Source organism: Dasypus novemcinctus, chromosome 16, assembly GCF_030445035.2.
Source record: "Dasypus novemcinctus isolate mDasNov1 chromosome 16, mDasNov1.1.hap2, whole genome shotgun sequence".
In the NCBI taxonomy this organism is placed as follows: Eukaryota; Metazoa; Chordata; class Mammalia; order Cingulata; family Dasypodidae; genus Dasypus; species Dasypus novemcinctus.
In genome coordinates, this window is record NC_080688.1 from 79,537,572 (window position 1) to 79,552,218 (window position 14,647).

Here is a 14,647-nt window from a genome sequence, read left to right on the forward strand (position 1 = left end):
TTGCTTTTTAGATCTTGTAGGAAGTAAAAAGTGCAGTCATAACTAAAAATAAGATAGTACTGGCACCTACTAATATATTTACTATGTTGTTACTCTTACTGGAAATATTTATTTCTTTAGTGGCTTCAGTCTTGTCTATTGTCCTTTTCTTTCCACCTATACAACTCTCTTTAGCATCTCTTGTAGGACTGGTTTAGTGTTAATGAACCCCCTCAGCTTTTGTTTATCTGGGAATGTCTTTATCTCATTCTCATTTTTGAAAGGCGATTTTGTCAAATACAGAATCCTTGGATGGCAATTTTTTGCTTTTAGCAAAAAATATTTTCTTTTCATCTATCATTTTCCTGATTTTCTTGAATTCTTTGCCCAAGTTTACTTTTAGTTCTTTGGACCATGTTTAGTACCTTTTTAAAATTATTATTATTTTAAGACTTTGTCTTATATGTCCCAGGTCTGGTCTCCTCATTGGTAATTTCTAATGCTTTAATTTTCTTCTTTGCTTGGGCCATGGCTTCTTGTTTCATTGTATGTTTTGTAATCTTGTTGAAACCTGGACATTTTGATATTTTAATGTGTTATCTCTGGAAATCAGATTTTGAGTGTCTGGTCCTTAAGCTTGTATCCAGCTAAGTGTTATGGCAGAGCTTTCCCTGAATGCCAGGAGCTACCAAAAAAAGAAAGAAAGAAAAAACTTTTCCCAACCTTTGCAGATTGACCTGTGCCAGTCCTCTCCCTCAGGACTTATGCATACAAAGAGTTTAGAGATGAGCTCCAGGCCAAAGCATAGGGGCCTCCCTCATCCTTTTGGCACATGTATTTTTTTCTTGGGCATGAACTTGGGGCCCTAGAAGTTCCCCATTTACCTGGTTCCTTTGTCCCCTTTCCCTGGGGAGTCATTTTCTCATGGGTCTTGCACTGTGTGCCCTCCAGCTAGCAGTCCCTTGTCGCAGGCAGCACAATTTGGCTGCTCTCTCACAGCTTTCTGAGGGGAGTTCCATCAACTGCTTCTGCACACAGGACAAGTTCTGGTATATGGTGAGGCCCTTGGGCCACCAGCACACAGATTGAGCCAGGCATATGTGTTCCCAGCATGTATACAAGGATTATTCTCCCTCTGGAACCAGGACCTGGGTCTGCCCTGGGAGCATGGGCTGGCTCTGTGCCAAGTCAAGGAGGTGTAGGGGTAAGGCCAGCCAGGGCTCCACAAGATCCTACCACTTTTAAGAGGCCTTTTCTAGATTTGGCACTCATGCTATTACTGCACTCCTTTAACTGTTTTCTGGAGCTTTGAGAAAGAGATTTCTGTTAGTTCTTGCTGGTTGTTCAAAATTTCTATGGGGGGACAAAGCCCTGAAGCTTCTCACCCCACCACCGTTATTCCTTTTTTTCCTCCACTATGAAAATGCTTTAATGTTGGCATCTGTACAGCATGTGGCATCAAGACAGAAAAGACAATTGTTGTAATGGGGGGAGGAGTGGGGTGAGGGGGTGGGGGGGTATATGGGGACCTCATTTTTTAAAATGTAATATTAAAAAAATAAAGACAAAAAATATGCATAAACATTAAAATTTTTTTTAAAATAAAAAGACAGGAAAGACAGCAAGTGCATAGCATGATGAAATGTGGCTACCAAACAGGCTGTGAATGAATAGAGTTTATAACGTGGGTACCAGACAGGTTTGAATGAATAAAGAGGTCACACTGCTCTTCCACCCTTTACTGACTACTGGCTAGCTAACTCTAGGCCACCTCCTCCTCCGCTTCTCCTCAAACTCACCCTTCTAAAAATATGGCACGTTTCACGAATTCATGTGTCATTGTTGTGCAGGGACCATGCTAATCTTCTCTGTATCATTCCAATTTTAGCATATGTGCTGCTGAAGCGAACACACCAGCATTATTCTTAATAACTAAAAAATGGAAACAACCCAGATGTCCATCAGTTGATGAATGGATTAAAACATATGTAGCATATCCATATATAGATTATCTACTATAAAGCTGTTGTTTTATTTTAATGAGACAGGAATTGATGGATTTTTTTTCTTAACATCCTATACATCTTATCCTAAAGCTACTTTCCTACTTAATGGGAAAACACCTATGGCATTTCTACTAATATCAAGAATAAGACAGGGATACCCACTACTCCAATATTATTCAGTATTATACTATATGTTTTAGCAGTGGAGTCAGAAAAGAAAAATTAATTCGAGACCTGAGAATTGGTAAGGAAGAGATAAACTATCTCTACTTGCAGTTAGCACGGTATTTTACCCCAAAACTCTAAAGAATCAATGATAAAATGAACTAAAATAATAAAAAAAATTAAGGTAACAGGATATAATCAAAAGCCTTCATGTACACAATGATCCTTTGAGAATATACATTGGTAGTGAAAACTGTACTTCAAATAGATCAGTGAGAAATGTGCAGAAGTTACATGAAGAAAACATTAAAACACTCCTGAAAAATACAAGAGTAAACTCGAACATATGGAAAATTATACCCTGTTCTTGGGTCAGATGACTCATTATTAAGATACCAGTTTTTCATAAGTTAATCTGTAAATTTAATACAATCTCCATACACATAACAAAAAGCTTTTATAATGGAGTTCAACATATTGATGCTAAAGTTCATATGGAAAAAGAAAACTACAGTGAGGAGACAAACCCTACCAAACATCAAAACATAAAATCTTAAAGTGGTGTGGTACTGACACATGAATAGAATAGAACAGATGAAAAGAATATGAAGTCCAGATATAAATCCAAATACATAAGGAAATATAGTAAATGATGAAGGTGGCATCTCAAATTTTGGTGCAAAAATGAACCTTTAAATCAGGGGCTTTTAACCAGGGGGTCCATAAGCTAGAATTAAAATTTAAAACAAAACAAAACATTATTCTTGTGGGGGGGATATATTGGTGCAGGTGTTATATATTTATTAAATAATACACAATATAGTGTGAACTCAATAAGGGGTCTGTAGTTTTTACCTGACTGGCATAGGGGTCTGTGGAACCCCTGCTTAAAATTAATAGTGCTGGTACAACTGGGTATACATTTGGAAAAATATGAAATTAGATCCATATGACACACCATATGCAAGTATAAACTCTGAATGGATCAGGAATCTAAATATAAAACTTGTATATGAAAACACACAAATATTAAAAGAACATATTGCTGAATTCCTCTTTAACTTCTGTATAGGGAAAGATTTCTAAGTATGACTCAAAATCCCGAGACAGTAAAACTAAAGAATAATAAAATTGATTGCATAAACATAAAAAACAAACATTCATGGCAACTGTCACCATAAACTGAGAAAACAACTGGTACCTGGGAGAAAATATTTGCTGCATATATCATAACCCATAGGCCAATATTACTAATTTATAAAGAACTCTTAAATATTGAGGGTCAAAGTTTAAAAAACCAGACAGAAAATATTGGAAAAGAGATGAACAGACAATTCACACCAAAAAAGATATAAACTGGTCCTAATACATATGAAAAATATTCAGGCTCACTCATAATGAGAGAAACAAATGAAAACATTTCTTACCTAGCTGATTAGAAAAATATTTAAATAATGAGAACATGTTCTTTTGGCAAGACCACAGGGAAACAGGCACACTCCTAAAGTGCTGATGAGAATGTGTACTGAAACAACCCTTTTGGAGCAGTGTTCAGCAGTCCCTAAATCCAAGTACATACTCTCTTACCTTTTTTTAAAAAATTTATTTCTCTCCCCTACCCTGCCCCTCCCAGTTGTCTGCTCTCTGTGTCCACTTGTATTCTTGTCAGTGGCACTGGGAATCCATGTCTCTTTTTGTTGCGTCAACTTGCTACATCAGCTCTCCATGTGTGGGCGCCACTCCTGGGCAGGCTGCATTTTTTTTTCTTTCCATGCAGGGCGGCGGCTCGCCTTACAGGGGCGCACTCCTTTTGCACATGGGACTCCCCTACACAACACAGCACTCCTTGCGCGTATCAGCACTGCACGTGGGCCAGCTCACCACACAGGTCAGGAGGCCCTGGGTTTGAACCCTGGACCTCCCATGTGGTAGGTGGATGCTCTATCAGTTGAGCCAAATCCACTTCCCTCTCTTACCTTTTGACACAGTGATCTCACCTGTAGAAGTTTTCTCTGATGATATCTTCAGCCATAAGAAAACACTTTTGCAGAAGGTTACTCGTTGTGGCATTGCTTGTAATTACAAAATATTGGACAGCGGTTGAATAAATACATACTGCACAGGCTGGCAAGAAAAGAACTACCTAAATAACTTTTAAAAACAGTATTTTGCCTATCTTCTGTTGGGCTAAAGACAAAAAACTATATGTACCTATTGTACTGTAGTTAGTAAAAGTTGTCTTCACAAGGGTGATATGGGTTAGCAATTCTGAAACTTTAAAAAATACTTTTGAGTAAATTAGTATTTACTCAATTAGTATTGAGTAAATTAGTTGGAAATTTATGGATAGTGAAAGCCAGGTTTGATTTGCAAATAAAGAGGGAAGGCTAGAATCAATCCTGTGGGATTGGACGGTAATCAAAAGTATCAGTATGAAGTCATGGCTTTAAAAAATATATAGATGTAAAAATAAATGTGTTTCTATGTATGTGAATGTCTATACATACATGTTTTAATTCTGTCTGCTGAGAAGGTCTAGAAACAGTGGTATTTCAGTACCAGTGAGTATACCTAACACCCACATCTTAGTGTCTAAGAATTATTCTCCAGTAAAAGAAAATAGGGATCCTTGGAAAAATGATTGATTCTATGGCTAGACAGGGAAAACACAAAATGAGTCTGCAACAAGTAAGGAGACGCTCAAAAAATTATGCAAATCGTGTTAAAGTACACAGCTCTTATTTACTGTAGAATTCCAGTTAATAAATGTAGGAAGGAATTGTGGAAAGAGAAAATCACCCTTTGGTAAACACCACAGAAATAATTGTTGCAAGCAAGAATGCTATAAAAAGAATACTTTTTTTTTTATTGACTTTGTAATAATATTACATTAAAAATATATATGTGAGGTCCCATTCAACCCCACCCCCCCACCCCCCCCTCCCCCCCCCCCCAACAACACTCGTTCCCATCATCATGACACATCCATTGGATTTGGTAAGTACATCTTTGGGCACCTCTGCACCTCATAGACAATGGTTCACATCATGGCCCATACTCTCCTCCATTCCATCCAGTGGGCCCTGTGAGGATTTACAATGTCCGGTGATTACCTCTGAAGCACCATCCAGGGCAGCTCCATGTCCCGAAGACGCCTCCACCTCTCATCTCTTCCTGCCTTTCCCCATACCCTTCGTCCACCATGTCCACTTTTCCCAATCCAATGCCACCTCTTCTATGTGGACATTGGATTGGTTGTGTCCATTGCACCTCTAAAAAGAATACTTTTTATAAGCTAAAAAGAATGATGAGAAACAGGATATTTGTCAAGTCTCAAAATATCTCTCCACAAGATTAATTACAAAAAAATTAACTTTACAGTGAAGAAACGTAGTGACATTAAATTAACCAAGTCATCAAAGTTACCATCACCAATAATAAGGCGTGTTCATATCATTACCCTCTGATATGATGCAGTGAGAAAGGCACATTATCACTTCTGAGATGAGGAAACATAAACCAACCTAAATTGAGGGGCATTCTACAAAATAACTATTTAGTACTCTTCAAAAGTATCAAGGTCATTTAAGAGAAAGAAAGAACAATTGGAAGAGACTAAGGAGGGTACATGACAACAAAATGCAATGTGGGATCCTGTACTGGATCCTGGACCAGATAAAGTACATTTGGCAAAATTAGAATAAGATCTGTAGATTAATCTATAGAATCTTATCGATATTAATTTCCTAATTTCAATAATTCTTCAAGTTCTTATTTAATAATTCTTAAGTCTGTAAATTTTGCTCCTTTTCTCTAAAGGCTTATGGTCATTATTGCCCAAGCCGTGCACTTTCAAAATTAATAAAGTGTGGGGTCTGTTGGACTGTATGCATTGTTTATTTTTATGTACTCTCCACTACTAGGTAGTGGTACTAGACACTCAAAACTGTGGTCCTTTTTTCAAACAGATTCATGGGGTATGACTTTAATTTAGTGGATAATAACCATCACAAAATTACATAGGATAAAAAATATTAGTGTGTATCACAGAGAATAAGGTTGAGTGTTGTTTCATGGAATTTTTGTTACAGTTATACATGTATGTTGTATGCGTCCTAAATAATTGTATAATATGTATTTTGTACTCTTTGTTACTATCATAAGAATTTTGAAACCTCCTGCTTTAAATTTCATCTATCTTCTAGTGAAGACAGATGAAATTGTCAAAAATGTTATGGTGTAAAGACAACAGGAAATTTAGAGTGTTTTGTTTGACATGTCTGGAACACTGGGGGACAGAAATCAGAGGGTTGTCTAAAAGTAGAAGAGTTTAGCTGAGCTTAGATAGGCTTAACATTTGCATTTTTAATAGCATACAAGTCCCAGTATATCACTAGAAAAATTATTTGAATGCAGAATGTCTGGTATGCCTTTCAAATAGGTAACTCCATAGTGGTACAAAATCCTGTGCTTTGTTTCAAGGACGGAGTTTGGCTGTAAAACTTAAGGGTGTGCTGGAAATTAGTAAAACGCAAACCAACAAAAACAAAACAGTAAAACTTAGATGATCCAGAGCAGATGAACAGACTGTGCCAAGGAAGAGCAGCAATTGTTCAAGAAGCAGGAAGTGGCATTATCTCACTGCTGTTGTGGGCGAATTTCCAAATACTTTAGGGCTGTAACCATATATGTGTCTTTTCCATACAATTTTGCACTTTCTGCTAAGAAAACTTTTCTAATTGAGTGCTGCGCTATTTGTTAACTTGTTTAAGAATTCATTTCGACATTCCCTGAACATGTGCTTGCCATGTTCCCTACCAGGGGCCTTGCTGGACCTACAGCTTTTGGAGGGAGACAGGCCTATGAAAACATCCTCAGGAAAATATTTTTAGGACTATCTATAATTTCCAGCATTTGAATTTTGGAGAGATGTGTTGGAAAATAGTGAACTCTTGAAATTAAAGCGTTCTGGGGTTTATTTCTGGCTCTGCCACTAATTACTTTTTAATCATTGCCAAATAATTTAACTTTTCTCAGCTTCAGTTTCTATCTTATGTAAAACATGAGAGGAGTATTTCTGGGATTATGTGAGACTCATGAGGTAGAAAGTAGGAATAGAGAATAGGAAAGAAGTGTGGTTTCTACAGGTACCTTTACAAGTGAAAGAAAGCAGTGACAGATTACTAGTTTAATTAGTAGAAGAATGTTGCATAATGATGAGAAGGGTTATGTGGATGAAACATGTCTTGGCACATTAAACAGCCTTTTTATATTGTTACTACAAAAATCTGTAAGGGAGAGAAGCTTGAGAACGGTTATCACATATTGAGTTGAAATCAAATTTACTTCTTTAGGAACTTAGCTGTTTTAGAGGGTTGAAGGCAGGGGGTGAAGTAATGCAGTCTATTTACCTAGTAAAACTTTTTAACCATATGGGAGAAATTTTGCAAAATTAGAGTAATTGTTGACTATACTGAAATAAAGCTCAGAAAAAAAAAGTAATTGTTCATTCTAGTGGAAGTACGACACCTTAAACATTAAATCAATTTAATTCGTCTCCTGCTGAAACATGTTGGGCAAAGAGTGTTTTATTTTTAAGAGGATGGGTATTGAATTTACTTTCTGTGAGACTATTATAATTACGATTCTCTTTAGGATATTTAATTTACTTTTTGAGACCATTATAATCAGAAGTCTTTTTAGTTCAGTTGTTTGCTCTTTGACCACTAATTGACATGACGATTAAAGTAAAGCATTATTCTGGTAAAACGTAGTCCTTTGAAACCTAGTTTTTAACTAACAGTTTCTTTTCTTGGAAGGGTAGAATGCAGGTTTTTGTCTCTTTAATTCTCCAAAAAAAGGTATATAACTCCTTAAGTTCAGACAAGTTTCAACAAGGTGAGAGCACTTATCTTTTTGGAAATTATGTTCCTTTCGTTTAGATTGTGTGAAGGATCTTAAAGTCCCTTTTGCAGCTTTCTAGAAGAACAACTTGTCAATTTTTTTTCTCAAAACAAAATTCCCTCTTTTTAGGTAAACATTCATTCTCTCTCCTCCCTTTCCTTTTCGTGTATCTGTGTATTTCCTAAAGAATTGTGTTTTAATGAGATTATCAGATGATTTCCAGACAACCCTAGTCCACAGTGTTTTAGAGCCTTAAGATATAGGAACACTTCTACATGTAAGGAATTCTTAACTACGGTGGTACTAACGTCATGTGCTATAAATGGGACCTAAAGAGACTGAGGAGAGGCCCCTCTGTTTAGGTTTGTCAGGGAGGCTTTGCTGAGGACCTAATATTTCACCTGCCAGTTGAGAGAAGAAAAAACATGTTTCCCATGCAGGAGGAATAGCAAATCCTAAAACTCAGAAGTAGGAAAGGACTTTATGAATTTATAGAACAAAGAAGAGGACACGGTGCCAGAAGAGTGGTGGGAAAAGTAGGGTATGGTCCCCGTCAAACCAAATAATGAAGAGGAGCCAATCACCCGGGGCCTTAATAGACTAGAGGAAGCAAGGAAATCACCCTAATGACAGCATGAACCACTGAGTTTTGAGCAGGGGTGTGGCATGATCTAACTATAGTGATTATACCCCTCCAGTGGGTTTACCACTACATGCTGTGTGACTTTCAGCTAGATATTAACCTCTCTAGGCCTATGTGCCACAAAAATTTTTTTAAATTTGAAAAAAGAAAGACTGAAAAATACTTTAAAAGAACTATAATGCCAAACTTGGTTTCCTTCCTAGTTCAAAACCTTTCAGAAACTACACGAATGACCTTTATTTTCTTCTCTGTAGCGCACATGACTGTAATTTCCCATGACTATTTATGGTCTGTTCAGCCCTTCCCTAACTCCTCCCCCCCCTTTTTTTGAATGTCAACAGAATACGTGTTTCTTTAATGGAAAATGTTCTATTTTGGGGAAGCTGTTTTTCCTCAGATAAGTAGTAGAGTTGATGTGTTGTGTGTGTGTGAGTGGGATGGGGTGCAAAATTGAGGGAGTGTTAAAATTAGTGGATGGAGAGTCTGGAATGACAGTCCTGGTGATCACTCCTGAATATGAAGCCTTCTTTTAACCCAGTATTAAAAATAAATGATGCTGATAGTCCATTTTCTTCCTTTTTAAGGAGGATTTTATTAATTTTTCATAATGAAATATTGCAGACTAATCCTGAATCTAATGCTTTCGAACCCAGATTATTGAAATGCAAGAATGGTATAAGTTCATTAACAGGATACCCAGGTAAGGAGGCAGGACAGATAAGTAAGGGAGGTGAGCCCTGCCTGCCGAGCACTCCATTTTCTTGTTGCTCCAGCTTCGCAACTGGAGATCCATTGTGAGGCGGGAGAGCCATCTGCCTGCTGACCCTCACCACGGTGCCTCCACTGCTTTCCCTTTCCTTGGGAGTGATTTAGAATCTGAGCGCAGCAAGGTTTCTGTTTCAGTTCTCCTGCTTTGCATTTTGTACTTATCTGTGTTTCACAGTAACTGTGGAAGGATTATATAGTCTTTGGCAATTTCAGTTATCTTAGGTATAAAATGTACTTTCTGTTTCCTCTGTTGTTCATTCCTATCATCTTGAAACTGTAGTAGCATATATATCTTCTTTCAAATTTTATGTAGACTTTATTAAAGTATAATGTAAATACAAAAAGTGGCTAAATCATGAGTGTACCATTTGAGAATTTTCTTAAAGTGAAATATGCTCTTGTAAACAGCATCCTGATCAAGAAACAGCCAGGAGTTCTTGCCTGGACACTGCCCCCACTGCGCCCAAGAGTAATCATTACCCTGACTTCTAATAACATAGATTAGTTTTGTCTGGTTTTGAATTTCATGAATATGGAATCTCCTTTAATCTGGCTTCTTTCACTCAACATTATAATTGTGAGATTCATCCTTTGGGTGCATGTAATTGTAGTTCTTCATTCTCTTTCTTATATAGCAGTCCATTATTTGAATACACAGCATATTATCATGTGCAGTTGTGAATGTATGTCAGTAAAAAGTGGTTTGGATATTTTATGCATGATTTTTCAGTAAACCCACAACTTCTCTAATAAAGAAAAAACTAAAAGAAAAAAATGGGTTGGACATGCTGAGTGAAAAGGACTTAAGTCACTTTGAGATTTAGTTGCATTAGGATCTAATGCCTATTTTATTATTATTTTTAAATCTTTTTATAAAAACGGACAGTTGTTTTTCTCTTTGCAAGTCAGAATATTACATTTACTTTATCACTCTTCTTTCCATCCCTCACCAGCAAAAGAATTAATCACTTCCTCCCACCTTTCTGTTCCCATAAAAATTGATTTGTATCTCTTTGTATTTATCATATGTAGACAGCTATTGTATTTATTATAGATCAGGTATTTGTATGTTGGCTAAATTGAGCTCCTTGAAGCCAGGGACTATATCATTTACTTATTTATTTGTATATTTATTTTTGTTTAGGGACTGTCTTTTAATTCATATTTCTAAACCCAGCATCCAGTCTAATATGCCTGGTATCAATTTTTTAAAATGTGCTGAGGACTCTGAACTAGAGCTCTGGTTTATCTTTTGCATTTTGTCACTGTAGCCTGCGATTCCTGAATGCATCTGCAAACAAACTAGAAACCCTTCCACCAGCCACACTTTCTGAAGAGACGAGCAGCATCTTACAAGAGTTGTATTTGACAAATAACAACCTCACAGATAAATGTGTGCCCTTGTTAACAGGGCACCCCCATCTGAAGATTCTTCACATGGCCTATAACCGACTTCAGAGTTTTCCAGCAAGGTAAAGAAGGGTTGTAAAGTGATTTTTTTTTATTGCGTTTCTAAAAATGTCTTCATCAATGGAAAGAAGAAAGGAGAAGGCTAAAATGTCTGTTTCCCAGATAACATCAAACTTGTTCCTCCATCATTCTTGTTCATGGTTGTCTTTTATGCAAGCCATGGTCAGCATTCTCCTAAAGAGATGAGTATTAGCTTTTTTCTAATATGAATGTATCCAAAAACCCAATCCCTAGAATTTCCTTATGATTTTTAAATAAGGTATGTTATTTAGTGGGTATATTTTTCTTGTGTTTCTTTCTAACTAGTCAGATTAATTAAAAACAAAAACATTAGCCTAATATAGTATATGGGAATTAGAACCTAATCTCAGAACTTGAAGCTTCTTAATTAACTACCAGCTTTTATATTCATGCACATGGAATCAAAAGTACAGTGGTAGCATATGCAACCATAGAAACTACATGACATTACAAATAATTTATAGATCTTAGACGATCTATTTTTAATTCCATTTTAATTTTAGTTTCCAACTTGGGGTAGCAATGGTATTGTCTTTGGCTTTGAGTGACTCTACACACTGAGCCTGCCATGAAGAATTTACTCCACTTCCATTTTGTTAGCATTTATCCATTTAACAAGTTAGGACTTGGAGCACACACCCACACATCGAAGAAGCAAACACTAACACTTTGGTTATTATGCTGGTAACTACAGCTCAGAATTGAGGCCAAATCAAATTACTAGCACAACCACTTTCTGCTACCAGCCTTTTTAAACCCTTGCTGGAGGAGGAAGACCCAATTTTGCATTTACTTAAGAGTATTGCTCTGTTTTTTATAATATATATTTCTTTTTATTTTATTATTTTTCCCTCATGTGAGGTTAATGGTTATACTTTACTTCTATGTATTTACAAGATGGGGAGATCATAGTTTTGGAAGAAAACATAGTGATCACATAAAATTATCTGTAAGAGCTCATTGTCCTATTTCAGATGGTAAGTGTCTAAATTCTGCAGAAGAAATGACCATTGGCTCAATTCAGAGGCTGTCTCTCCATTCCCCCTAGTGACCCATGCCTCTAATCACCCTAAGTGCAAAGAAGTTTTTAGTAGACCTAGTAAAAATCGATCTTGCTCTAATTTCCATCTCTTTACAAGGTGTTATGACGTGGCCCAGCAGCTGTGCTACAATACCCCAAGCTCCTTAAGGGGCAGGATTGTGATTTACTTCTCTCCTTTAACCTATGTCTCACACAAGGTCTGGCCTAGGGTAGACACTCACCAAATGAATTAAAGACACAATCCAGTGATCAAGTCATTCATTCTTTGCTGCCTTCTTTCTGTGTTAAGGTGCACACTTCTTTAATTTTTCCTTCTTAAGCCTGATTTCTATTCTTTTAATCATTTTTCATGCTCTTTTACCATATTTCTTTCAAAATATAAGGTTGTTAGCATATTACTCTTAAAATAATTTTCTTAAAACTGAAGCTGTCAGAGATGGTTTATTTCACAGACTGTGTGTATAATGTTTGTAGTATATCCTGATGTATTGACTCCTTGTTATATTAAAAGATCTGATTTCATAAGATAAAAAATTAGTTCTTGTACCTTTACACATATTTATTTTCAAGGTTATTAGATAACCTTTATATTTGAAGGATGGCAAATCAAGGGATTTTTGCAGAATTTTTTAAAGGTTTATTGCAATAAAACTATAACAAGGAGGAAAATATCAATAATCATAAACTAACTAATTTGGGTTACAAGCTTACGTTACAGCTACTGGGCATCCTGGACTTCCTGAAATCCAGCATTACCAGTAGTAGAAAGAGGATCAGAGGAGTGATAGATGCTGTTGAATGCCTACAGAGTTGGTGGGCTTGGTGTTTTTCCTCCAGATTTACAAAGAATATAATAAGCCCTAACTCTGAAATTTTTGTTCACTGAAGTTGCATGATAGATTAAGATTGAGCAATAAAAGACATTCTTAAATTAAGGTGTTAAATTACATTAGAACATGTTATTAGGGTAAGGGTAAAGAGATTCCTTCTTTGTAGATGTTTAGCAGGAGTTGAGAGAGATTCTGGGGGCGGGGCATTGTTTGAATTCAGGCACTACCAGATGGCCAAGAGATGATTCAGATGACCTGTCAAATGTACCCTTACCTTCTGTCCCTCACATCTGCTTTATAATCATGAATGATAGAGCAATCTGGGGAGAGGGGTTTTAGGAGAAAGTATATCGTAGTATGAAGCACAGCCCTATGCTCTATGTCTCCTTGAGTTTTCAGTGCCAATACAAAGAAATCACACTCTCAAATTAAGCTCTTTCAAAGACCCATTTCAGTAGAATTTTCATTGGCATTCAGACTAAGCTACAAAGCAAAGTAATTGTTGCTGTAGTAACTTAATTGACATATAGATTTTAAGAAAAGGATTTGGGTTTTTCTTTGTGTTGCCAATTTGAAGAGGTGTTAAAATACTTTGATACTCATAAATATAGTGAAAAAATTGTCTCATTTTTAAAAATAACTATTACAAGTGAGTCTTTAAGGATCTTTAAAGTAATGTCATAATAGTAAGTTCCTCTTTTGGTTCTCATTATATCTTATTTTCTTTGTAAATCGCTTTATAATTTTTTTATGCTGCAATGGATTTTCTCTTTTAGTAAAATGGCAAAGCTAGAGGAACTTGAAGAAATCGATATCAGTGGGAATAAACTGAAAGCCATCCCAACAACTGTCATGAACTGCAGGCGCATGCACACCGTGATTGCCCACTCCAATTGCATTGAAGTCTTTCCTGAAGTTATGCAGCTCCCAGAAATCAAAGTATGTATTTTGATTCCATAAACTCTACGCTTCAGTTCTACAAAGAGTATTGGTTTCCCTAATTCATCAATTCAGAATGTTTGCAACTTGGTTGGATATATACTTAGAATGAAGAATCTAGTCCTTGTCCTAGTCTTCCTAACCAGTGGGCTACACTGTTGAGTCAGCAGAGGGTAAAAAGCACTGGACTGGGAGTTGAAAAATTGTATTCCTGGGCTCTGTCCCTAACTAGTTTTATGACATGAGGCCAGCCACATAACCGTCTAATACCTCCTTCCATATCCATACAGTAAAACTTGCCCTGCCTACTTCCAGAGTAGGTTATGAGGCTTAGAGGATGTCAGATGCAGGAGCAATTGGGAAAAGTTAACAGTACCACTGCACACCCCTCTCACATCCCAACTCACCTAATAGCTTATATCTCCGAAGTACTCAACTAGTGGCAATTCCATTTATAGATACAACATCATTGCTGTCATTAAACATTTCCATTTAATGAAATTGACAAAGCAGATATCATCACTCCCTCTTAAAAGATAAGGAAACTGAGGTGCTGAAAAATGAAGATGGCACATTGATGATAGAGTGGGTCAAAATTCCTGACTCCCAACCCAGGGACTGACCTGTGAACTCATGGGATGAAACTAATTCATAGAATGAAAGCTATAACAACTTTTTCCCCCATGTTTTTTGTCTTCTCTTGGTGGGGAGGAGTGCAAAAGTAAGACATTGTTTATATACAGTGTAGTTTTTCATTTGCATCTTGGCATTTCTGATGGTCACCAATTTTATGCTTAATTAAAAATAACTTGGTGGTTTAGACATGGAGCATATTCTAGTCTCACAAGGAAAAAAGTAGTTATACTTAGCTATTCTTCAC

The 14,647-nt window shown here is 36.6% G+C and overlaps 1 protein-coding gene and 1 non-coding gene across 2 annotated transcripts in view; one reads left to right on the forward strand and one right to left on the reverse strand.

The window, feature by feature from the left end:
- The window catches only part of PHLPP1 (PH domain and leucine rich repeat protein phosphatase 1), a 280,844-nt gene that overhangs the window by 234,371 nt on the left and 31,826 nt on the right, over positions 1-14,647 (forward strand). The window contains 2 exon segments of the mRNA XM_058277856.1: positions 10,737-10,937; positions 13,605-13,767. Of these exon segments, the coding sequence (XP_058133839.1) occupies positions 10,737-10,937; positions 13,605-13,767 (364 nt within the window).
- LOC111759306 (U6 spliceosomal RNA) lies at positions 1,785-1,891 on the reverse strand. Its single transcript, XR_002793340.1, has one exon. It is a non-coding gene; the product is annotated as a U6 spliceosomal RNA (small nuclear RNA).